This window comes from Apium graveolens, chromosome 3 (assembly GCF_009905375.1).
Source record: "Apium graveolens cultivar Ventura chromosome 3, ASM990537v1, whole genome shotgun sequence".
Classification (NCBI taxonomy): domain Eukaryota; kingdom Viridiplantae; phylum Streptophyta; class Magnoliopsida; order Apiales; family Apiaceae; genus Apium; species Apium graveolens.
The window spans coordinates 295137582-295164101 of record NC_133649.1 but is presented as its reverse complement, the minus strand read 5'-3'; the positions used below and the strand labels follow the sequence as shown (position 1 = coordinate 295164101).

The window sequence follows — 26520 nt, the reverse complement described above, 5'->3', positions numbered from 1 at the left end:
ATTATTCGGGCTAATTTTTTAGCTACATTCGTATCTGCACGTCTCACGCGCGAGCAAGCTTGAAGGCTTCGCAAGCCTCTGATTGCCCCTCGAAATCCCAAGATTTGCACCCCCTGCGCGCGCACGTAGGTGTTGGAGCAATACATAAGTAACACATTTGAACATTACATAAGTGTTTTACTATATAAAGTTATGCATTCTCCTTTGCAAATTCAATGCGGGACTTTCATTCTTTTACACAAATTTCCACTACTAATAGACTATCTTTTGATGATCATATCTCATCCATCTCCTAGTCATTTTGAGTGATTCAAATGTCTCGGAAAGCTCTCTCGGAGGAGAACACATTCCAAGTATCACTCGTCGCGCGCACGCAACATTCGTCCTCTTAAATTATGGCTCAAATTAACTTGACAATGTGGGATTACTACCCACATTTTCCGCATTTATAACTGCGTCTATATTCGTGTCATTTAGTCCGACAAAAATTAGGTTCTGCAGTCTAACAATCTCCGAGTACCGCTCTCCGAGTATCGCTAAGCAAAGTTGCACCGAAACAAGACATGCATGATATTCTTCGTATATAGTTGCCACCAGAAACTCATTATAATTTTCGAAAAAGTATATAGATTTGACGAGGGTTTTATATGAAAGTGTCTACTCATTTTGTCAAAAACTATCAAGTGGTTATCCGATATCCACGATCAATATATATATCAATATATATATCACTCTGTTAATCTTTAAAAAAAATAACCGAAAATTAATGGAATTCTAATTTGCAAATGATATGCGAGCCACACCGATTACAAAAAAAATATATTCTTCTCTATTATTAATTCTTCTAACAAACCATCATCGGTTCAATTAATTTTAGGTCAATGTTTTTAAAAGATTTATAATAATATAATAATATATATAGTGATTATAGTGGCCAAAACAGTCTCCGTGATAATCGGATAGTCACTTGATAATTTGTGACAAGAACGTTGGACATTTTGATATAAAATCCGATTTGACGATTGCGCGCTTAACTTGTCTCTGCGTAATTTGAATTGTTTATCCTTTAATTGTATATAAATTTGCTTTGACTTAAAAACAAATAATAATTCGTCTGATAATATTAAGGACAAAATTTGGTAAAAAATTTCGAGACATCTTGCATTACTCTTAAAAAATCAGCAATAAAAAAAAATTTTATTACTTAAATAAAATTACTTTAAAGTATCCTGCTAGTGTTATGTACATCAGAAACGACGTGTAGATTGTAGATTGCAGTTGTCGTGAATGAAACCCTAATCAAATCAATCATCTTCTAATCCCACCATTTCGACCCGACCCGAATCACCCCCACTATCCGATCCACCATGGACGGCAACAAAGACGAGGCAATCAAGTGTCTCCAAATCGGCCGCGACGCACTCGACATCGGCGATCGATCTCGCGCTCTAAAATTCATCTCGAAAGCTCGCCGTCTCGATCCTTCTCTCCAAATCGATGATTTACTCTCAAAGATTCAATCTTTAGATTCTCCGATCGATAACGAATCTTCGAAACCTAAATTTACTGAAATTGATGCTAATTCGACTCCCCGGCGGAGGAATTTAGGTACTGGATCGTCTTCGTCTTCGTCGTCGTCGGGTTCGGTTGCGTATAATGAGGAGCAAGTGTCGATTGTGAGGGAAATTAGGAGGAAGAAGGAGTTTTATGATATTTTAGGGTTAGAGAGAAGTGCTAGTGTTGAGGATATTCGAAAGGCGTATCGGAAATTGTCGCTTAAGGTTCATCCTGATAAGAATAAGGCTCCGGGAGCTGAGGAAGCGTTCAAGTTGGTATCGAAAGCGTTTATGTGTTTGAATGATGAGGAGAGTAGGAAGAGGTATGATGTTGTTGGTTCTGATGAGGTTGTTTATGAACGTAGACCGGATAGGAGGAACCGAGGGTTTAATGGATTTCACGATGATGGTGAGTTTGATGCGGATGAGATTTTTAGGAATTTCTTTTTTGGGGGAATGAATCCTGGTGCTGCAACGCAGTTTCGGGGGTTTGGGTTTGGGAATGGAGTGAATGTGAGGATGGGGAATAATAATGGTTCTGCTGGTGGTTCGAATGCTAGGACTTTGATTCAGTTATTGCCGGTGATTTTGTTTGTTTTGTTGAGCTTGTGGCCGTCTCCGGAGCCTGTTTATAGTCTTGGAAGATCTTATCCTTATCAACATTTGGTTACTACGCCAAAGGGTGTCGATTATTATGTTAAGTCAAGGAATTTTGAGCAGGAGTATCCTATAGGTAGCAATGAGCGTGCGGAGCTTGAATGGAGGGTTGAAAGAGAGTATTTGTCAATTGTTACTCAAAATTGTCAGATTGAGAGACAGCGGCTTCAGTGGGGTTTTATTAAAGAAGCACCACATTGCAATGCTTTAAAGCAGTTTCAGGCAGCAGCGGCTTGATGACTTTACAGGTCTAATTTCATTTCCATGATGGTTTTGTTTATTGAATTATATATGCATTTTAATAAATATAAATACAAACATTGTGATTTTAGTATATTCCTCAGTTTGATGCAATGTTAAATTTGTTTCTTGGTGGTTTTTTTAGATGGTTGTTAAAGTCTAGTTGAGAGTGATTTTGCATTTGATATTTAATTTAGCTGAATCAAAGTTTGTACTGTAATTATCTATTATTAATTGTATTGAATTCCAAAATTACTATTGTTGGTGGGGCACCGGATAAGTCAATAGTTATTGGTGACACCAAAGCAAGGTATGTGCGGGTAACTCTGCAGAAGAATGTTCTTATTGTTCCCATGCCAGTGTATATAGGTGTGTACATTCATGTGGCATGTAGTTATGTTTTAGCAATCATGGTTTTAATCTTATACATCCTTAGTTTGGTTTTCTTTTTCAAGTTCAATAATAGGGAGAACCATAAAATCAACTGAAACATAGCCCTCTTCAGGGGATTTAATTGTAGGTGACTTAGGCAAAGCTGAGCAGAATACTAAATTCATTAAAGTCTCTCAGTGCCTCTCTTAATGCATTTTACAAAAATTCTGAGATCAGACTCCCACCATTCCCCCTCATAAATGGTCAATAGAATAACAAGAACTTTACTTCACTATGTGGATGAAAAATTGTTGTTATTATGGTTAGTTTCTTTCTTTATTGAGAACTTCTTTTGAATTTTTAAGCAAATGTTTTCTGTTGCTATCTAGATATAAGATAAATAAATAGTAAATTAATGCTGATTAATTCAATTATGTATTAGCATCATATAGTTGAACTCCTGAAGTCTAGAATAACTTTAATAATTTGAGTTCGATTAGGAAAAGTCTAGGTTTGTTATAATTTTTTTTTGTAATTCCATATTTGAAACAATTGTTGATGCAAGTTATTGAATTGACGTTTTTTTTAATAAAAAATTCTTCTTCTATTTAAAAGTCTTATCTGCCATCTCATCATTTTTTTAAAACCTGTGCAGCATCAAATTGGTGTCAGAGCCTTAGAATCCTTTATATATCTTTCTAGTCATTTATTTATTTTTTATATAGCTCGTAACTGTACATAATTGCTCAAGTACATTGTACAAGGGATGATGGAGTGAGGATTTGAACCAATGCATAAAATGTAATCCCAATCCTGCGCCACCACAAATTTTCTATTGGATGATCTATATCAGAATGTTATTCAGTACCCCTTTACTGTCCAAAGTTTATTGACTAGTCCTTGAACTTTTACAAGCCAAAACCCCATTCTGTACTCTGTAGAATATATCTGTAGAATATAATGAAAACCAGACGTCTGTTTTAAGTTTGCAAAATTTTCTTTCGTCTCCAACAGTTGCTTTCGTTTACTTTTTTAGCCTGCAGTTCTTGACAATTTCACTTCAGCCCCTTCTGTGTTAGAGCTTATACTGTTGCCTCTGAAATCAAAAACCATTTCTACCCCCACAACCGTCAGCTGCTGTAACGCTTTAATTTAAAATAACAAGTTTTAAGTATTACATTTGTGTTAATTTTGATGGAATTCAGAAGCCGTCATATGGTTACATGTTTCACCAATTACTTCTGCTATTATATATGAAGATTAAAAAGGAGCTTTTGTACCGATAGTCTAAGCATCAAAAGGTTATCACGAAAATAGAAATATAATGCGGTATGAAGTCTATTCAATTAATTGCTCGTGTGCTAGGATAATGAAAATATTGACAATTTACAAGTATTAAAGAAAACCTCCAACATGTATTGAAGTCAAAGTGTACAAGTAACTTGGGAGGGAGAGAATATTATTCAGATTTAAGAAATATGCAATATTTTTATTTTTTTTTTGTCAATAATTTTTTTATTAGTTTAATTGTATTGTCGTATTTCATAAGGGATTATGTAGAATTGTTTTAGCAGTTTTCTCTTTTACTTAAATGCGAGATCAGGTCTAGAGGTAAAGTTTGATTAGAATTAGTCCAGGTTTACTATGAATATTAAAATGGCTGTAATCATTCCAGAATCTCAAATTGTCAAAAATTAAGAGGCTCCTGAGTCTTGCCTTGTCTTGTTCAGCTGTTAATAATTCATTTTATAATAACTAATTCTTTTGGGGGAATTGTCTAATTCTTCTATTTGTTTGTTTGGACGAGGATCATCTAATTCGTTGTTCAGTTACCAACAAAGAAAGAACTGTTTAATTCGTTTATTCGTTTGTTTGGATATGGATCATCTAATTCGTTTTAAGATTAATATTAACAAAGAATTCTTTAATTTTGAACCTCTACAATTAATATGCAGGTTATGCAGAGCCAGAATACCAATTAGATGGATTTCTGCAGCATTTGGAAGCAAATAGATGACAGAACAAATGCCGATGCACAACCTACTAGGGGTGCTGCTGCCATCTATGTAACAAACGATCAGTGTTACTTGCAAAAAGAAAGTTTATACTTTTTATAAGGAGTGACATCTTATGTCGTACCATGTTATATTATAAACATCAAATTGTCTAGATTCGTATGCAACTATTTACATTTTCAGGTCTATACTTCATACGTTTATTTGAAATGTTGCGGTGATAATACTTGTGTAATAATAGATAAGCGGCAGCGATAACCTTGAAGAACTTTCTGAACATATTTCTTTTTTGAATAAAATGATACTTGCAGTATCTTAATGTCTGATGAATTGTATTTTTAACATACAATGTGTATTTATCTCGAATAAAATGATTCCTCCAGTAAACCAGCTATATTTAAGCTTATCGCCCCATTAAAGGTGATGAACTTTCAATCCCAGAAAACTATGGTAATACAGTGTATAAAACACCTTTTAAGTTAAAAGTGTAAATGGCGTAATGGCGTAATGGCGTACTCGGTGAAATGGATTAACACAACTGTTTTTTTGGGTTATAAGATTCGCTTGCGGGAATATAAACTTCAACTACATCTCGCAGGTATGCTCGAAGGCTAATATATAGTCTCGGAAATAAATAAATTCTTTTTAATCAAGCACCGGTGTACTAATGACAGATGTATGTGTCCAAATCGACAAGTTACAACTAGGTCTTGTACCCATGCAACATAAATTCCACTACTCGTTTTAGCGGTTTAAGGAGACAAAAGACAGACTTGAAACCTACTCCTTTGATGTAATAACAAGCAGGCCTAGAGCTCCGATCAATATGTACTGCAACATACAATAAAAATTGCAACGTTAACTTATATGCAATTAAAGGCAATTGTACTTGTATATGCATTAGTGAAGCTTATGTATATGCATTAGTGAAGCTTAATTAAAATTAGTAAGAAAGGGCTGTTTAAGACAATGAAATGCAACTCGCCCAACGTTGGATTAAACTCAAAACAATTTGTCAAAAACTTAAAGATTCAAACCTTGATTATAGGCTTTTCAGTCATTATGATTGTTACCCAGCCAACGTAGGGCAAGAATCTGCATATATCATTAGAGAGAAGAGAAATTCAGATACTCAAAGAAACTTTTTGATACCAATCGCACTCATTATATTTATCTACAACTTCCAGAAGACTACAAATAACCAGTTGCAAAATGGAGGAGCCAGCTGATGGAAAAACTGTCATGGCTGTAAAAATAATCGTGCTTTAAACATCGGAATAAAAAACTGAAAATTAAGTTACCCGACAGCTCTCCCCATAATATGATGGCGTTGCAGCCAGAGTTGACCCGGAGCATACAGGAGTCTGTCATCCCCCAAATTGTTGTCACCTGATGGAACCAAGAACGAGAAATGGAAGGTATATTTGTGAAGAGTGAAAATTTTAAAATGAATTTCTATAAAACAAATAGATCCATGTTAGAAGAGTTATATAAAGAAAAGAAAACATTTTGTACCTTTTGTAAGGACATCAACTTCTCCGGTATCTGGGCGTTCGTGAACCTACAAGATAGAAAATGAAATTGGTAGAGCACACTAATTACATGTGACCACTTTCCTGTGTATAATACAATTTCTAAGAATCGCCTACTTTCTGGTCAATGTTATACATGATTACATGTAAGATGAATAGTAATATTCCCATACTAAATGGTCACTTAATATTTATTAGCATAACGTTTGCTAGCCAGTTCCTTCATCTGAAAAGTGTAGTCTGCATCCTGCTCATACTTAATGGTACAGCCCACTACTTAATAAGAACCTTCCCTGAATCTCAATTATCCACATTGACAGGTAAAGGTGGATGACAATAAACTTAATTAAAATAAATAAGGCATTCAAAAATGATCACCTTAATAACTCGATGGACAATAGGAATTTCACGTCCCTGCAAGGCAAAAATAGTGACAAAAAACGAGATTGTAGTTAATATCTTGGAAAATCAACATAAAACCTAAAAAAAATCTTATTAACAAAGTCTTGAACAGTGAGAAGAAAAACAAACATTTATAAATTTCTAGACAAACAAATTATGCACTTAAGTAAATAAACACTATCATATCACCTACATCGATATTGAACACAACAATTTCTCCCGTACGAATGGGATCCTTGCTCATATGCAAGAATAAAATGTCACCCTGCAAAGGAAGCATAGCATTATTTATAAAACACCATAAGAAGGGATATACACTTTATAACTGTACATATTTAAATTGGAAATTGACTCGTATAATTGTCTATCTTAAAGGAAGCAATGTGTCAAATGTGGTAATAATAATAATCTCAGAGAGTAATAAATATAATCTGGTATGGATATGGAGAAAACATATTATTTGACATTTTCCTCACAATTGTTTCCGACCAGATTTGCCATTGGCATATGAAAATTAGATATATCAATGCAATAATTTCACTTGAACTATATAACTTGCTTAATGTGTTCACGACATTCATATACATAAGAAGCAAAAGCAGATACTTGTTTCTAGAAAAATGCCAACTGAACAGGCATATTTTTCTTCTTACATTAATATTAAGATTGTCATAAAAATCGGGAATCGGAAGTTGATGTTCCTATCACTAATCGGTGATTACCTGGAGCAAATCAGAAGTCTGTTATTATAATATGTACTACTCGTGTTTATTATATAACATACTCTTCAAGAAGAGTTTATAGTGATTCAAAAATTGAATTGGGCCAAAGCCTTGTAATTACTCCGGAATTATAGGGTCGGATGGGGGATTTCTAGAATATTGATATAAGTCATTAACTACAGATTATTTACACATGGTGAAAACGGATCTTACCATACAGGCAGAGTTGCTAAATAATTACAAAATGAACTTCGATAAAACGAACATATTGCTAGAATGAGCACGTACTCTCTTAAAACCAGGCTCCATGCTTCCAGAAAGCACAACAACAACAGGCGACTCACTACCAGTTACACACATCAATCCTTTCCATATAATTAGCGCTGAGGTTACAATCATGCCTGTACATAAATTAAAAACGCAAGCTTAATTAATCCCATACCACAATTACTTAACAAAGACACAACATTTCCACAAGAATAAATATTTTAACATACAAAATAAAAAAACACCTCTTGTGCCCAAAAATATTTTTAACATTCTCAATAACTTTTTTTTTTTGCCAAGACATTCTCAATAACTTAATCACTAAAATTCACCATAAATTACAAAAACCCTAAAAATTTGTAGTAGGTTCTGTAATTACAAAATCAAGAAACAGAAAATCATGAATACAAGTCCAATTCAGGAAAAAAGATTAATCTTGTTAAATGTGATTCAATTTAAAAACTTTATCTTTATTCAAATCTTGACAGAAGGAGGGAAGGAGGGAGAGAGAGATCAGGAGGGAGAGAGAGGGAGAGAGAGGGATGGAGAGAGATTGAGAGAGGGGGGGAGATTGAGAGAGGGGGAGAGAGAGGGAGAGAGATTGAGAGAGGGAGAGAGAGATTGAGAAAGGGAGAGAGAGATTGAGAGAGGGAGAGAGAGATTGAGAGAGGGAGAGAGGGGGGGGGAGAGAGAGGGGGGGGAGAGAGAGAGAGGGATAACCGAGAGAGATGGTCTGAGTGATAAGCTGCCTGAACTGAATAGACTTGATTGAATCAACTTGCTCTCCGATCCACCCCATTTCTCCTCTAATTCAAACCGCCGCAGATTTCTATGTTACACTGTGTGTGTGTGTGTGTGTGTGTGTGTGTGTTAACCAGGCGTGTACTTGCTATATACCCGCTTTATGCACCAAGGTTTATGTTACTTTATTCCAAGTACAAATTGGGAATAGAAACTAATTACTGATTATTAATCGATATCGAGAAAAAATTAACATATTTTAATATTTTAAAAATGTTTAATATATTATTTTTTATTTCTAATAATTATCATTTAAAAATAATTCTCAGGAATTAATTGGATTTTAAAAATAAAATTTATTAAATATTGTTAGGATTTGATAGGAAATTAACCGAGATTTTTTAGAAAATCAGGAATTTTATCAAAAAAATTATTTATAAATCCACTAATGTAAGAGAATTTTTTTAATTTGATCTATTCCCATTTTTTTCCCTATGCTGAATTATTGATGTCAATTTATTCTTTGATCTTTTAATTGTTTTCTTGCTTATCAGAAAAACACACCATTTTTAACTTAAAATAAAAAATTGTTCTAAAGCCGAAATTAAAGTTTAGCCAAACAAGCCCAGTACAAGATTTGAAGTTACTGTGTCTCACTTTCTTCTTTGAAAAATCAACTACATTATATTTGTAGCTTTTCAGCGCCAGCAGAGGACTGAGAGTTTTGCTACTATGATCAGTTATCAGAGAACAAACTTCAAGTGACCACAGTTAGTTTCATACATTAAGTTACCGCTCGTAAGTCCAGATAGCTCACTCGAATTGGTACTTGTGTTCTTCGAGGATGGGAGTTTTTTTCCAGAAAACCTAGAGAATTCGCAGGTGTTTGCTGAAGCTCGTATTCAGATTGCTTTGTCAACTTGGAATCATAACTGCAAGTTTATGAAGACCACTCCCAGATTTTCGGTCGAAAGTGATAGCACTGGGGAAAGAATCGTCCTAGGTTGTGAAGCACCGTGTGGTTAGGTTTTGAACAATGTAGACGCAATCTCTGGAGACCTTGATGTAGTTGCATTTTGTGTAACTGCAAATTATGAGAAGTGGATTCAGCAAATATGTAGTCATAATTATCATACATGTTAATCTTCAAATATATCAAAGAAGAGAAGTTTATGTTTTACCTTTGCCTTTGAATGAATTTGAAATGGGAGCTGAGCTACTGATAAATAGTTATACAACAACAAATGCTGATCTCTCCGATTCACGAAAAAAGAGTTGCTGAAGTGGCCAATCACAAAGGATGAACTCCCATTTTTCGAATCTGGCGGTTATTTTGCAGAAGCGTTCTTTTTACAGTTATTTTTGGAGCGTTAAAGCTAGACCTGTCCTGCAACTAATATTCGGAATAATTAATACAGTAAATTGTGCTTTACATGACTGAAACTAACATAAATGGGAAAACAAAAGGATGGTAAGCATAACTTGATATTAGAACTTAGACCTTTAGGTACCAAAATATCCTTTACCATAACTGGATTAAAGAAATGGATTAACATCATTATATGAAGCTGATGAACATTAAGTCATCGGTGCTATAAAAATAGAAAATGATGTAGAAAAGCATGCCAAACTATGTTATCCTGTTCATAAAATCTCCGCGTCTCCTTACAGTTTCTGGTTCAGAACTTTTTAGTGTGGTTAAATAATTCTCCAATATTGTTCATTAGTAGCAACAGTACTTAAAAAACTCAGGCGGTTCTGTTCTGAGGAGTTATTTAAAAACCAAAAACCAGGTATTAGTAATATACACAACAATTTTATTTACTATATAAAAAAAATCCTAGAACCCCCTCATCTGAAAGAAAATTCATGTCTCACATGGCCCACTTATTAAAAAAATAAAATACCATAAAAAATAGAGCAGATTATATGTTTCTTAGTTTTTTGCCCCGGGATAGTATGTTACATAGTTTTCAATGCATCAGATTTCTAAGAATACAGGAAGGGGAAGTAAGGACTCAAACATATTTAAAATCATGTCAGTTAATTATTATGACCTGTCAACCGGAGTTTGTGGCATCAAAATGATCGTCCAAGTTATCCGGCAAAGCATTATAGCAAACCCCCATAATTAGCTTAAAGCCAAGATTACTTGGTGGATTCGGGCCTCATCATTACTTTAAGTGATAATTTCATGGGAAAACCTTAACTGGAAGTAGATTTAAACAAAAAAAAAAGGGACATAAGATTAATCTTGTGTGCAAGTCGAGTTCATTTATTGTCAGTGCAATATGTTTGTACTTAATACAGTCTCCTCCAATTTCTCTAACACCTCATCTTGTTCTGTTTTAACAGCATGAAACAATCAATCCAGGATGCCAAAAAAAATTTCCGGCAATACCAAAAATACATTTACTTTAAATAAAAAGTACCTGCCTTCATGATTTGGCGTTGGAGATCTACAACTCCATGGTTATCCAAACCAGATGCTCTGCTCATAGCATCAACTAGCTTACTTGCTGGTACAAGCAAGCTATCCCTACTGGCAAAGTTTGACATATTCAAAGTTGAAGCCATCTGGCTTACTTTGGATCAAATGTGCTCCCATGTCCTTCCTCCAATTCATCTCTTTGTCTGTTCTGTGTACAGACAAAATTAAATTTCCCATGCAGAATCTGGGTAAAATAATAGCAAAAGATAAAATGAAACTCGAGCACTGAATGGTGTGAAGATTATACGTTCACACACCCACACACATGTCACACATACATTTCTGTGAGTCTAAGATATATATATATAGCTATTATATATGCTGAAAAAGGGAACAGAGTGTCAACGATTAGGCATAATATTTAGAAAGTGTGTTATCGGTTTGTGAGATATATAAAGTTATTATATATGCTGAAAAAGGGAACAAAAGTGTAATGAATAATGATAATATTCAAACGTAGAGTTATTGCTTTGGGATTTAACTATGCTACAATAAAACATACTAAATCCTGCAGGATGGTAAACCTTGGCTTTTTTAGCTCGTGGTTACCCCCCCCCCCTCTTGGTCATATGATTTCCAGATTCAGGACTCTTTTCGTAGGTATATTGTGCAAGTATTTTTAATTTCTTGCAAAGAAGAATACAAGATGATCAGTAAGTATGGGACACAATCAGATTCCTATAAGTTCCATTTGGAAAATAAAAGGGTGATCAGTGCCAGGCTTAAATTAGGCTTTCATATTTTGCTTATCCACATTGTTTTAACTATATGTCCTTTTGCTCATATTCAGGTGGGATGTCAAGGTTGAGGTCAAGATGGGTCCCAATCCAGTGTAACAATATCATGGAAATATGATGACTGGCTTAAGCATCACAGTTGGTTGTCTACTAAAAAATCATATGACAAAGAAATAGACATGCCGCTACTGCATAATTTGTACGTGACATGAATACCGTCTAAATAACTTTTATTGTGTGAGCTTAGACAGATATTAGAGTCAACGTAGGAATATTTTAGCAAACTCACAACCTAGCCAATTATTGACTCTTCAAGAACTAACAGAGACTTAGCATGTTGTCCTCATAAGACAATAGTGAATATTTGATTGATTATACTTACAGCGATTTTCTTGGAAGCTTCGATAGAAGAGAACGGGAGCTATCGAGCCTATTTCATAATATGGTAATTTTTCTTCTAATTGCAGATGAATGACGTTGGGCTTCTGGCCCAGATGTCGGAAAGTCAGCTGTATCATCAACACGGCAAGCTTTACTGCTTCATTATATTCCCTTGGCCATGAATCCAGAGATGAACCCATTAGTCGCAACACATTGGTGGATGAGCTAACGATAAAAATCCGTATCTAACAAATGTATACATATCTATGCAGGAAAATTAACTGTCAATTCATGCCGGATGAAATCACTCAACAAAGTGCATATTAAAAGTTCCTGATATTGTGTTCTCTCCATTGGCTGCAATAAGTTTATCATGTAATGAATTAAAGTAACATTGCATACAATTCTCTAAAAGAACCCTGCAATCATTCCTTACATATTGCTGAACCAAAAAGCGAAAAGCGTAATTCGTGGTAAATTTTTGCACTTTCTATCGCACAGAATAACAAAATACACACATATGCATCTTTAACAGTAAATTATAAGAATAATGAAAATCATAGCTAAATTACCATGGTAGCAAACTCAGGCTTATCAATCTGAAGCAAAATTTAACTATCAATGCTTAGTATACATTGAAACGAAAATAAAACACAAAAATTGTAATTATAGTCATCGCAGAAGAAGTAAAAAAGATAGCACATTTCTATAGGGGAATTATAACTTGGAATGGCACAAGTGTTCTCAAACGAGATCTAGCCTATGTCACTAACATTACATCTGCAATAGAGAATAGTTTGACAACAGCGTAGTAAACACATGTATCAATTATCTCTAACGTATATTATCTCATAATCTTCAAGACATTTTTTCAAACTTAAGCAAAATACATTTTCTTATATTATTCTTTTTATGCACAGTGCTTTTATGCTATCTGAATTGTGCAAAAACAATAGGGTGTTTTTGTAGCAATAAAAACTTAACTTTTGAAGGATGCAATGGTTCCATGTCAAGGGCAAGCTACAAAATATCAACATCCGCCTCCTTGAAAACCATTAAAAATAACCTGTCATGTATCAAGTGTAATTCCATAACATACACATGGAACCTAATCATGTATTGCTATAACATATGCATGTAATCGGGTATCGAATCAGAAGGCACCCATTGTAATCAAGCAAACACCTTTTACCTTTTCAACTTGCCACATAGAGAACAGGAATACATGAAGTTGAGAGGCCGTGATATGGGGAGACAGGAGGAGAATCAGCTGTACAAACAATACATATACAGATGTGTAACAGATGGCGCTAACCTGGCAATGTTTCACAAACCCATATGTTGCAGTATTATATCTAGAATATATGCCTTTTATAAGAAATAAATAGTCAACCATTTTGAACTATAAATATTTCATTAAGATGTATGAATGAACTGTTACATTTGCAATGCAACATCTTCCCCAGCCTTTAAAATTAATTTCATTCCTAACCCTAAGCATTCTGCCATTTTGTATATCTCCTCCCATTGTTTATGGGACTTGTCATCTGATGAGAATCCATGTAAATGCAAGGAAGCATCAGTGTCACCTACATCTGCCCAACTAAAACCTATCTCCTTCTTTACACCTTTATTTCTCATCACTTTTCGTATCATTGCCACCTTCTCCCAATCCCCCTTTTCTGCATATAAGTTTGACATCAACACATAAGAACCTGATTCTTGAGGCTCCATCTGCATCAAAGCATCGGCTGCCCACCTCCCCATTTCCACGTTACCATATACTCTGCAAGATCCAAGCAAGCTCTGTAAAACAGACACTCCCGGTCCTCCTGGAATCTGTTTCACAAGCTCCTCTGCCTCATCTAACCGCCCTGCACGTCCCAACATGTCTACCATGCACGAATAATGCTCTTGAGATGGCTCAATTGAATAAACGCTTATCATTGATTTAAATAATTCACGACCTTTATCAACCATTCCCTTTCTGCCACAAACAGTTAAAACAGAAAGGAATGTAAGTGAATCTGGTCTTACATGTTCCCTTTCCATCTCTTTAAACAAATTTATAACTGATTCATAGTCTCCATGCCTTGCATAGGCTGATATAATTGCTGTCCAAGCAACCTGGCTTCTTTCTGGTATCTCTTTGAATATTTGAAGAGACTCCGAAATGTGCCCACGTTTTGCATACATGTCAAGGAGAGCATTTAAAACAACAGGATCCTTGTTCAGTCCAAGCTTCATTAAACAAGAATGACACACTTCTCCAGGCCTTATAGAAATGGACTCGGATGAACCAATTGCACTTAAAACACTGCCAAATGAGTAATGATTTGGTTGTAAATGTAATCTTGCTAGATAAAATGTATGTACAGCTTCCTGATACATTTCATTTTGATCATATCCAGATATTAGAGCATTCCAAGAGACAATTTCTCTGCACTCAAGTTCATTAAACACTTTTTTTGAGTCTACCATGGCCTTGAACCTAGCATACATGGTGATGAAGCAATTGGCAACATTCATTTCCGTTACAAAACTTGTCTTTATGCAAAACCCATGAACCATTTTGCCTTCGGACATCATATCATTCTTTGTTATGGCGTGAATTAGTCCAACACACGTAACATCATTTGGATAAACTCCATTCACTCTCATCTTATTAAATAGAGTAACAGCAATCTCTTCGTTTATAGAAATCATTGTTGTCCATGATACTACATTACGATCAGTCATGCTCCAAAAGACCAATTGTGCATCTTCTGTAACCTCACACTTGGAATACATAGAAATTAAAACATTACCTACCTCAACATGCATCTCAAATCCTCTTTTGATAGTTAAGCCATGCACCTGCCTTCCAAGCTTCAAATTTATTTCATTCCCGCAAGACGAAACTAGACTAGTAAATGAAACATGATCAAGCTCCATTCCCTCTCTTACCATCTGAACAAAAAGTTCAATGGCCTCAACTCCATAATTTCCCTCCTGAGAGTAAGCAGACACCATAGCATTCCACGAAACCAAATCTTTTTTGGGCATATCTTTAAATAATTTATTTGCTTCAACCATTCTTCCGCATTTAGCATACAACGATATAAGCGCATTCCCAACATATATTTCACCATCCATCCCACATTTCAGTACTAAACAATGCAACTGACTTCCAAAACCAAACACTCCACTACCTGCACAACGCGCTAGAACAACATTATACGTAACAGCATCAAATTTAACCCCACTTGAATTCATCTTACAAGAAAAACTCACCACATCTTCAACATCCTGAAACCCCGAAAGCATTGTATTCCAAGAAACTACATCACTAATACCAACATCGTCAAATATCGACAAAGCTTTATTAAACTTTCCCGACTTACAATACACATTCATTAAAGCATTTGCAACAGTAACATAACCAAAGAAGCCAGAAGTCACAGCATACCCATGTATTTGGTACCCATATTTCAAGTCTCCCCGACACGCCTTGAGGGCAATGGCGATCGCGACTTCATCAATGCTGAAAAAACCCAGGTGCACCTGTCTCTTAAATATGTCAAGAGCACCAGAATGACAGTTCTTACGAATCTCTGTGAGCATGGAATGGTGAATAGAGATGTTATCTGGATGAGGAATTTCATCAAACAGTTGGTGGGCATGTTGAAAAGAGTTGAGTTTTCGGGCAGTTTTGAAAGTGTTTTGAGTTGAATTTGGGAGGGTTTTGAAAATCAAATGGCGGGTGATCATCAGAATATATGAGGATTAGCATTCACTTATATTGCTCTTGTTACAGAACAATTCTCAACGAAAACAAATACGCTCTTACACATTAGTGTATTTGTTTGTCATAGCAATAACGGGTTCCCGCAATTTTTATTTTTGATTCTCGTCAGGTATTGAAAAAATAACAAAAATATCATTTTTTTTAAAAAAATTGCCCAAAAATATCATTTTAAGACACATTAGTAATACGCAGTTTAGAAATAGGTAACTAATGTTAAAAAAGTTTTTCAAAAAAATTGAAAAATGTAAAATTGTGACGTATTATCACTCTAAACATGGTGATATACGCATTCTTGTAATGCATGTCTCATTTGTTGATTTTTTTTCATTGTTTTAATTTTTTTATGCGTGTCTTATTTATTGATTTTTTTTCTTGTTTTAATTTTTTTAAATGATACCCGTTCATCAAATGCGTAGAGTTTTATAAGAAGGTTGTTTAGGCGATTATGGTTTGTTTTCCTATTTTCTAGCAATGACTTGTATTAGCTCTCTATTTAACGTTTAGTTTCAATATTAAATAAAGTTAGTCATTTTGAGAAGTACTTGCCTTGTTTATTCAGTTTATATCAAACAACGATTATAAGTATAATTATAATCCATGATTTTGTATCAGAGCGAGTGCAGACTGAGTGAATATAACACCCTAATCCTACATCGATAAGATTTGAAATTGCTGTTCGGTTTCTAAATCAAAGTACTATTATTAAGTGCACCATCAAATTATAATCTTTTGGGGGCATGTGGTGAACTTGTTGTTTATCCAAGTTGGTTGTATTTGAGACAGTAGGTTTTGACTTATTTCGGATTTGGAATCGGGATTATTAAAAAATCTCGAGATTTGACGAGGGTTATCATATCTGGTATCAGGGCTGACTCTCAAAAGTTTGATGTATCAAATTGTCGAAGGTGGGAACATTAATACCGATGGTATTTTCCCACAATGGACAGAGATTCAGAGCCTGGGATACGAAGTTAGCCGTATTATCCTATAATGGCTAGAGAGGAACGAACTGGGCCTATGAGATGTATGTTCGAGCCTGACGAGGACGTCAGGAATTTATGTAGTGGGGTTTGTAACATGCTAGTCCCACATCGATAAGATTTGAGACTTCTGTTCAGTTTATAAAGCAAAGTACTACTGCTGAGTACAACAACAAATCATAATCTTTTGGGGACCTGTGGTGGACTTATTTTTTTACCAAAGTTGTCTTCATTTGGGCCAGTAGGTTTCTGTTGGCTCAGAATCGGGATTTAACCCGATTTTCAAATTCCATCTATTCAATCTTGGAGCAAAGATCATGCCCCATACCTTCATTTTTGAGGTCAAATTTTTTGAAATGAAGAAATATTATGTATAACAAACTATTATTTAACTGATTTAGGAATGAAAATTTCATCTTAGCCTTCTCTAGCTTTACAGCTTGTAAAATAAAATGTAACGTAATATGTAATCGAGTATATATAACCCAATATTGAAGAGAATCAGGTAAATAATGTTAACTATAAATAAAGCACATGGATCCAGAAGAAAGAAGACTGAATAAATAAAAAAAATCAAAACATGAAATTAGAACTCCAAGTCTATAACCAAGTCATGAAAATAAATTCAATTCAATGATCGTGATTTCATGAAGAATAAAATGTTCAAGAACTCTCAGCATTAAAAAAGTAAATTGATTCTAGAAGATCAGGGATTCCAGAGAAGTGAAACAATGAAGCAGTCTGAAAGTGTTAAGTAATGACGTATGGTTGTGTTTATCATTATTTCGTGATTTTTCAGTTAGTATATGTTAAATTTTAGAGATGATTGATCATATTGTTGCGTATTTTATTGTATCACTACTTTTAGCTTGTATGTAGTGAATCTACGGAGTTCACACGGTTAATCCTACTTTTTAGAATTCCATGAGTTATAATACTTACCGAAATTTATTTGAGCAGAGTAATGTTACATAAATCAACAGCGTTTTGTAACTAATTTATATTAATATCACTTAACCAACATATAATATCACTCTCACTGGTCATCACATGCATTTTTAAAACCTATATATAAAATCATCAAACAAATCATTTTTTACTGTAAATCAATTCAAACAAAACAGAAAATTCTTTTAATTTTCAAAAAAAGACAAAAACAAAGAATTCTATCACTTTTTTACAAACAAATCAGTCTGGATCCAACAATTCCGGCCCAACCCAAAAATATCAAAAAAGGCCCAACTCACAATTTTCAAATTTTTAAACTCACCGGTGTCGGTTATATATATATGTGTGTGAGATTTAATCTACAGTATGTAGTTTATAAAGCTCGTGGACTTGATTAGAGTTCAAATTATAAATTTATTATGCTAAAAATTTTTCTAGGCACTTGGTCAAATTTATTATGCTAAAATTTTATTATGTTAATAAATAATGGTATAAATAAATTAAGACCCGATAAAAATCAGAACCGAACCGAAATTGGATGAATTGGATTTGGATATTGACATTCAGCTATTAACAGGTCTGGATCCGGATTCTTTTAATTAAATTTTATCTCTGTTTCTGTATAACTTTAATTGTACATGCGTGTATATAATATGATTAATATGAATCAAACATGGCATAAACAAAACTTGGACTTGGGTTTTACATTAGAGACGGTTGTCCAATTTATTTAGAGGGGAAGTTGGGCTCCTCCACTGCACTTCTAATCTGCCTAATAAAAATTAGGGCTAAGCATAAATTATTCAAACCGCTCAATTCAAACCTACCAAACCGAATTTTACGGTTTACTAACGTTTTGGTTCGTTTATGGATTGGCATCTTAAAAACCAAATTTTTTCGGTTTAGTTTCGGTTTTTACCTCCAAAACCGACCGATATAACCGAACCGAACCGAATATTTAAATGTATTAGGAAAGTGCAATTAATAATAAAATTATTATGTACAATATATGTATAAACTAAAACATATAAAAGAACTAATCATAATATATTATATTCTAATATATAAATATTCATGTATGTGTTATATTTTCACTATTTTTATTTTTATTCAATAAAAGCATAAGAATTGGTTGTATTTTTTTCGTACGTCTTCTTACCTTTTTTAATTTTTCAAAGTCATTATTTTTATATATATTCTTTTTGAATATGATTATAATAGAAAATATAATTCTATAATATGGTACAAAATTTCTATTTTTATTTATAATTTCAAGTTTAATTTAATTTCTAATTTTATTTTATAGGAAAACAGTTTAAACCGAAATCAAAACGAACCAAACCGTTTTAAACAGATTGGTTTGATTTGATTTTTTCACATAAGAGTTTGGTTTTGGATTGAATTTTAGGAAAATCGCTAATTTCGGTTTGAACCCGCCAAACCGACCGATACTCATCCCTAATAAAAACCCAAGCACAACAAAGCAACCTTCGCCTAGTAACACATTTTGCATTCCAGACTAGAAGCTATTCGCCAGTGATAGAATGATCTATTCTGTGCAACTCGATCACTACATTACAATTTACAAATAACAATTCAATATTTTGTCACTGAACCACATGGAGTCACTCAGTGTTCAAGAATAATCTGAGGTGCTAGCCCCCTTTAAGAATAATCGAAATTCGCACAAATAGTCGGACACCTGGTTAACAAAGAAAACGCGATAATCACTACGGGGTCATTTGACAAATCTGAATCATTTACATCTGAGTTATTAATGTTTCTGAATGATCTGAATGAATCAAAATTTTGAATATTAAATGAATAAAATTGTTTGGTACATAATTTTTTATGAATCCTGAATGAAAATTTTGCTAATAATTTTTCCAAAAGATAAATCTTAAATTTTACAAAATCTAAGAATCTAGGTATTTCTGCATGTTGGATGTGGAGAAAATATGTATTATTAAAATACTAAAACTTAGAATAATTATAAATTGTTAAATATAACTAATCAGTTGCAAACAAAATATATCAACGTGTTGGATGATAGATAAAATTTTGAAAAATGATAATTTTTAAAGTCAAAGAATTTTATTTATTTATAAAATTTGTATTCATTTAACAAAATTATTTTATATCAAAAAACTTATTTAAATATTAGTGTAGGATCATACATAATATGATGTCAAAATAATAGTTAATAATAAAAATATAAAAATTTACATAAAAAGGGGATAAGAAAGGAAAGCTAGCAGCTAGCATCACCCATGAACCATTATTCCACAGTTTTTTACATGAATGACTAAGAAAAATATAAATCGTTCATATGCAAAAAGGTGCCAAACAAATGAACTTAATATATGATTCGGTTAGAGGGAAGTGATTCAGAAGCATTCATGGCCAAACAAATGAGACCTATGTCACTAAAGACTTGCCTTTTGCAGAAGTGTACAAATCTATACTATACTACATACTATTATAAACAGAACATCCTATATTTGTTACTTAATTGCTCGGTATTCGGTACAGTTGTTTGATACGACAAATAACAACCGTCAGATCTAAAGTCAGAAAAACGAGAACTGTTTGATGCGATATAAAATATTATTATATTAATATTGAAACTGCTCTCATGAATTCAGGGTTCGAACCCCGTTAACAGCTAATTATATTTAAACTTTTATATTCATTATTTTAATAATTTCTACAAGTTCAGAGTTCGGGTCCCGCAAACAACATATTATATTATATTATTTATTTTCAGATAAGTCTTAAATTATTATAAAATATATATTGTTATAACTTATTATATTCTTCAATTTATTTTTATACTATTAAAAATTATATTATAAAACATATTATTAAAAACTATCGAATGTCACGGGTTATAGGCTAATTATAATATAATAGGAGAACAGTGGTATAATGAAGTAAAAAAGCCAAAAGAAGTAATTTTAAAAATGTGGTTTGTGAAAATCGAACTCAAGTTATTTCATTCAACTATACAACCTCTTACCACTACACTATATTGTCATATGTGTTTTTTATCATACACATAATATGTAAGTGTGCTAAATGAATATTTTATTTAACTTTAAAGATACTTATTTGATTTTCGCAAAAAAACATAGTTAGTTGAATATTTGTACAGTTAATTTTAAAGAATTGAATTCCAGATATAAAATTAGGCATAGTACATAAATGAATTATTATCTTATTAATTAATCATTTTTTAGTTTGAAAATATATCTCATATATTTTTAACATATTTTTTTATTATAAAAAGTAATTAAAATGTACATATATAATTTTAAAAAAAATATTGAAAATAGAATTGCTTATATATAAATAATCTATATTGTTATTACATATTTAGATAAGTTCGAATTATAATGAGTCAATGCATTTTAAAACTTGGCTCATTGTTAAAAAAATACTCGAAATTCGACTACATGACCCGACCGAAAAACATCGTCACATTCTACGTTTAGTAAATTTAAATTACAAGCTCGGCGATAATATCTTACCAATAATGTTAATTTTTTTAATATCTTATGTTAATATAAATTAATGTGTCTGAGGTCTTAATAAGATCGAGTCAATTAATTATTTATATTAAAATTACTAACTTCACTGGTAACGTATTATTATTTTTGGGGTTTGTCCCGATTTTAAGAATATTTGAAATTTGGAATGAGATCTCACGAGATTTGTTAAAACTACGATAATATATTATATCAATTTATTTTTCATTTTTTACTTTAAAAAAACTAGCCTTTTAAAAAGAATTATTTTAGATCAGCAATATTCATTGATCAAGATAATATTGTACAAATATTTTGAATTATTTTAAAATTTTGAATTATTCAAATAAAAGTTATATCTATACTATATTGTAGCATTTGATTCAATACATTTTATATTATTTAAGGAAAAAACATATATTGTTCAATAATTTGTAAGAATTAACCAGTTCAACTGATATTTATAAAAATTTATCGAACTGAAATTTTTTAATTTTAGGAGAATAGTATAAAATGTTATCAAATTATTATATGAAGAAATACTAGAGTCGTTATAAAAAAAACTTAAAAATGGTTTAAATAACGATATAATTACAATATTTTTTTTCGAATTCTTCATAAAAATCATGAATATCAATAATAAGTCTTAATAATATATAATTCACTTTTATGTTACAACCATGATTGATACTCAGTTGCGTAAAAAATAGATATGAATTTTTTGTTAGTGATAATGGGAATACCATATATAAATTATAGCAATTTATTTATTACATAATTTTAAGTTTTGAATAATTATTGATGCATGTTATTTAAGTAATCAATTGTCTCACTATATGTTAATAATGATTATACATGTACATAAATCAGATATTTAACATATAAATAATTGAAATCATCATAATTTACTAAGAGATGTAACATACAATAATTTACATGTTATAACTTAATTTTGTTCTGTTAATAGCAGTGTAAATAAAAACTAACATTTTCACGTACATACATACGTTGAATTTTAAAAACTAATATTTTTTATTAAAATCAACTTTAATATCAACAATAATGTAATTTTTACATTATTGTATATTATAATTGCAAGTCATTCTGACTTCGATTATGAATTTTTTTATCTTTTTAAATTGAGTAAGTTAATTGTAAGTTACTAGTGAACTCAGTAATAATATAGAATAGTACATATAGTTTATTTAAATATAAAATTCAAGATTTTGGTCAACTCTGTATTCAACATATATGTTAATTTTTAGTTTTTTATTTGTAAACATACAAACGGCATTTTACAGATTAAGTTTAATCGTTTCGTTTTAAACGTACACTTACTGTCCTGTTTATTTTCATTCATTAAATATAAAATAACGTGTAAAAAATATAATATAATAATAGTTGATGGAATATTCACTCCTAAAAGTGAGGAAACATTCAAAACTCCTAAAGTTATAGAGGGGACATGAAGTTTGTTGGGGAGAAATCTTATCTCCATTTCTTCAATATAATTGCATGATGTATAAAAAAACTCTAGAAAATGACCCGTGCGAGACACATGTTATACTAGTTATGATAAATAATTGTAATTACTTATTTACATTGATCATTTTAAACTTCAACAAATATTACTTCTTTGAGTTTTATATAAAATAACTTTACAATATGGGGTCTTCATTATATTTTTATATTAATTTTAAATTTATAATAAATTTCTTTTTGCATCGTTATTTTATTAATATATTTATAAATAATAATATAAATATTTGTTATTGGCAGCATGAATTGTTAGTTTATAAATAATAATATAAATATTTGCTGTTGGTTGAGTTTGAATCTGAGAGCTTTAGCGGTGGAAGTGTATATTATTTTGATATTTGGATCTAACAGTCCTGCTCACTGTTATAAATGATGATAATCAAAACAATAAAAAAAGTATACTAAATTATACCACATTCTCTTATCGTAGTATTGTATAGATTTATGTATATGATCATTTTAGTTGCACTCGCAAATATGCAAATATATAATCTGTACATCGCTGACTCGTTGCACATATATAGTGTAAACATGGTTGAAATATTTGGATGAGCATGAAAGCAAGAAGCCAGAAGACGTCTAAATTATTGTCCACAAGCCCAGTACAGCTCTGGATATGATTAGAATGAAAGCTGAAAAGTAGCAGGATCCACATGCAGTGTTGAGTTGACAAATCCAGAGCTCAATTATTGAGGTCGAGGATGAACTCTCAAATGATTCAACATCTGGACGGTGGTGCAATGATCATTCTGTTTCAATACAAAAGTTCAGATATATACAAATTTATGTTGCGTTACAGCATTGCTTAGTCCGACATTTGTCGTAACATTGTGTGCTCAGACCCATTCTTTGCACCCCAGTAAAATATCTGTACGCACTTCGGAGAGTGGAGTGCTACCATTTTTGGATCTACTCCGAGATTAACGGATTACATGTCGTTAAGTAATCGGTCCGTCTAAGATATTATGATGCTAGAAGAAGTTTTAAAGAGGATCTTTTGATATCAAACACTATTTCTCTTCAATTATACGTTTCGTACCGATTGAACAGAGAATATTCATAATCAAACATATAATATTAGTAATCAATAATCAATGCCGATACTAATCTAAGACATCTTATGATATGAAACACTCTTCCTATTCAATCGTATTTCGTATTGATTGAACATACATCATACATAATCAAACATTTATCAATACCGATATCAATAGGGGTGTAATTCAAGTCGGGCGGTTCGCGAGCTCGACCGGCTCAAATTCGTTTAAGTGAGTTCGACTCGGCTTGTTTAGATCGTTTAACTAAACGAGCCAAATTCGGGCAGAGGATCCGGCTCGTTCAAATTAACAATTCGGCTCAACTCGACTCATGAAATTAAGCGAGTTGAGTTCGGGTAGAGGTTTAAGTCTCGATTAAGTTTCAAATTAAACGATACGGCTTGCCCGACTCGTTAAAACTGGCTCGTTTATTTATAAGAGTCGGCTCGGCTCGAATCGTGAAATTAAACAAGTGGAGTTCCGACAGAGATTTATGCACGATTAATTAAACGAGCCAGCTCGACTCGACTCGATTAACCTCGGCTCGAAACTCAGCTCGAAACTCGGCACACTCGACCCGAATTAAAACCCTAGATATCAATCTAAGACCCTCACTAAACCGAGTTTTGAAATCACATAAGTAAGTAATCCATCTAAAATTTTAGTATTAGAGTGACGGGTTGCTTAATACACATCAAGAATAGTCCTTCTAAAATTTTCACTTATCCATAAACAATCATAATTGAATGATTATTACTAATGATTCTATGTTAGGGACTAGTTGCCCTGATACATTGATACCCACAAGGAACTTTCCAGCTAGCACGTTAATTGGTGCTTTAAAACTAAGTGACAAATTATAAACTAAGCAAAGAAAGATCGAATAGGATAGCCACATTCATAACTAATCCAATAACAGATGCCCGCGTTTATACACTAATAAGATTTAAGATCCATAATCTTTACATAAAGTATACTTGCATGCCACTAAGAAGAAAATCTGATCTGATTAAAACAAGTGTTCTCAGAGGGCAGTCTCCGGGGTTAAGACACCGGTCCATTTTTTCACATCGGCTTATAATTGATGCCTATTGACGTTTTTGTGAAAACAATCTGCGATTAATACAAATAATCAAACAAGTGTGTGCGTGAGTAAACGAAATCAAACGGAGGAAGAAAAGATATAAACAGAAGAGAGATCCTCGAGTCCAGTTGAAACTGTCTCCTTAAAGCTATTTCGCCTCTCACCGTATGTGCGAGTCGATAGCCTCCCAGGATAAAACGAGGTAGCGGCGGCGTTACGGATAACGAGCACCTTCAGCGAGCTTGAACGGGCACGAAACTATCACCGAGAGAGAGAGATTTGTGTTTAGAGACGAATATGTTTTTGGTGTGTCTAACCCTAACGCCTTAGAGGTGTTTATATAGGTGTAGATAGACTTGTGCGCTACTCTTTTCCATAATTAAATATCATTAATTATGGAATCGGTGTAATACTTGCAAGCTACTCTATTTCATAAATAATCTGAAACAGAATCAGATTGAATATATCAAGACATACACCATATCAATTAATCTGAAACAAAATCAAATCAATTTATGCCATAATATTTGAGCCAAATTCTAATGGAAAATAATAATTTCCATTATTAAGAGAATATCATCATATCTCACACATCTTTTAGTCATAATACTCAAAAATATGACTTACCAATATGGGACTTATACCCATATTTTCCAACAATCCCCCACATGGGTGAGATTGGTAATCTTAGTAGCACACACCAGACAGACAGACAGACAGACACGGAGTTTGACTTGGTGATAGTTTCTTCGATCAGATATAGCATACGATAGGTAGAGAATGCTCCTTGAACCTTCGCTCGAGTAAGCATACCGACTTTACTGGTAGACAGTAGACGTGCTTGTCCTTGAACTGTTCGACCGTTTATGTAAACGATGATATACTTATCACTATATCGTTTCTGACTCGTTCAGCTCTCATGAGTATGTCCATTTTGGCCATGGAACATCGTCCTGGTTCTGCAGAAGTTTCTAAAGAATTGTGCCTCGCAATTCTCCTTTGAAGCGGCCCCACTTCTCTCCCACATAGGTGATCTTTATCTTATAGAGTAACCCGCGTTTACTCAACTGAATTCCATGCGTTCACTCCTGAGCTCCACGTATTCATCAAAGATCATTAAAGGCTCAAAGCTTAACCTCGTACCTTACGGGTCTCACTGTTTCCTCATCATAGGAACAGGCCAGGGGTTACCCCCACAGTGATTTGGTCATCATGATTTAGTTGTCCCATTGAACCAAGTTCTTGGGATCTCCAGTCAGCAATGGTTGGGTGTCCACCATGATGCCGTTAAGCAATAGGCTTAAGGCCCATCCCTCTCGATGATTTCTCAACCACTTCTCTTGATAACCCTTTGGTTAGTGGATCCGCGATATTATCCTTTGACGGTATATAGTCAATAGTGATAATTCCGGTTGAGATCAATTGTCTAATGGAACTGTGTCGTCGTCGTATATGACGAGACTTTCCATTATACATCGTGCTCTGTGCTCTGCCAATAGCGGATT

General features: G+C 33.1%; 3 protein-coding genes across 7 annotated transcripts; 1 reads left to right on the top strand and 2 right to left on the bottom strand.

Annotated features, from left to right (window-relative positions):
* The first annotated feature begins 1237 nt into the window (after nt 1-1237).
* Nucleotides 1238-4916, top strand: LOC141713654 (chaperone protein dnaJ 49-like). The gene is made up of 2 exons (XM_074517163.1): nt 1238-2461; nt 4781-4916. The coding sequence occupies exon 1, from the start codon at nt 1368-1370 to the stop codon at nt 2448-2450; it is 1083 nt and encodes a 360-aa protein (XP_074373264.1). The 5' UTR covers nt 1238-1367; the 3' UTR covers nt 2451-2461; nt 4781-4916.
* A 543-nt stretch (nt 4917-5459) lies between these two features.
* LOC141713655 (uncharacterized) lies at nt 5460-8642 on the bottom strand. The gene is made up of 8 exons (XM_074517164.1): nt 8484-8642; nt 7785-7897; nt 6968-7039; nt 6751-6786; nt 6356-6401; nt 6142-6229; nt 5878-5935; nt 5460-5671 (listed from the first exon to the last, which is right to left on the bottom strand). The coding sequence occupies exons 1-8, from the start codon at nt 8560-8562 to the stop codon at nt 5621-5623; spliced, it is 543 nt and encodes a 180-aa protein (XP_074373265.1). The 5' UTR covers nt 8563-8642; the 3' UTR covers nt 5460-5620.
* A 465-nt stretch (nt 8643-9107) lies between these two features.
* Nucleotides 9108-15987, bottom strand: LOC141713652 (pentatricopeptide repeat-containing protein At4g32430, mitochondrial). 5 transcript variants are annotated; one of them, XM_074517158.1, is made up of 4 exons: nt 12115-15987; nt 10937-11179; nt 9686-9897; nt 9108-9588 (listed from the first exon to the last, which is right to left on the bottom strand). In XM_074517158.1, exon 1 carries the CDS (start codon nt 15861-15863, stop codon nt 13551-13553), a length of 2313 nt encoding a protein of 770 aa, XP_074373259.1. In that variant the 5' UTR covers nt 15864-15987; the 3' UTR covers nt 9108-9588; nt 9686-9897; nt 10937-11179; nt 12115-13550. The 5 variants fall into 5 exon arrangements, with proteins under 5 accessions (XP_074373259.1, XP_074373262.1, XP_074373260.1 ...); XM_074517161.1 differs by having other exon boundaries at nt 9686-9891; XM_074517159.1 differs by having other exon boundaries at nt 10941-11179.
* Between the last annotated feature and the right edge of the window lie 10533 nt (nt 15988-26520).

Excerpts from the sequence above, each read along its gene's own strand:
- LOC141713654 (XM_074517163.1), top strand. The coding sequence starts at position 1,368 with ATGGACGGCAACAAAGACGAGGCAATCAAGTGTCTCCAAATCGGCCGC.
- LOC141713655 (XM_074517164.1), bottom strand. The coding sequence starts at position 8,562 with ATGGGGTGGATCGGAGAGCAAGTTGATTCAATCAAGTCTATTCAGTTC. Across the intron at positions 7,898-8,483 it reads CACTCAGACCATCTCTCTCG|GCATGATTGTAACCTCAGCG; the intron begins GTTATCCCTCTC and ends ATTTATGTACAG. Across the intron at positions 6,787-6,967 it reads TTGTTGTGTTCAATATCGAT|GGACGTGAAATTCCTATTGT; the intron begins GTAGGTGATATG and ends TTTGCCTTGCAG.
- LOC141713652 (XM_074517158.1), bottom strand. The coding sequence starts at position 15,863 with ATGATCACCCGCCATTTGATTTTCAAAACCCTCCCAAATTCAACTCAA.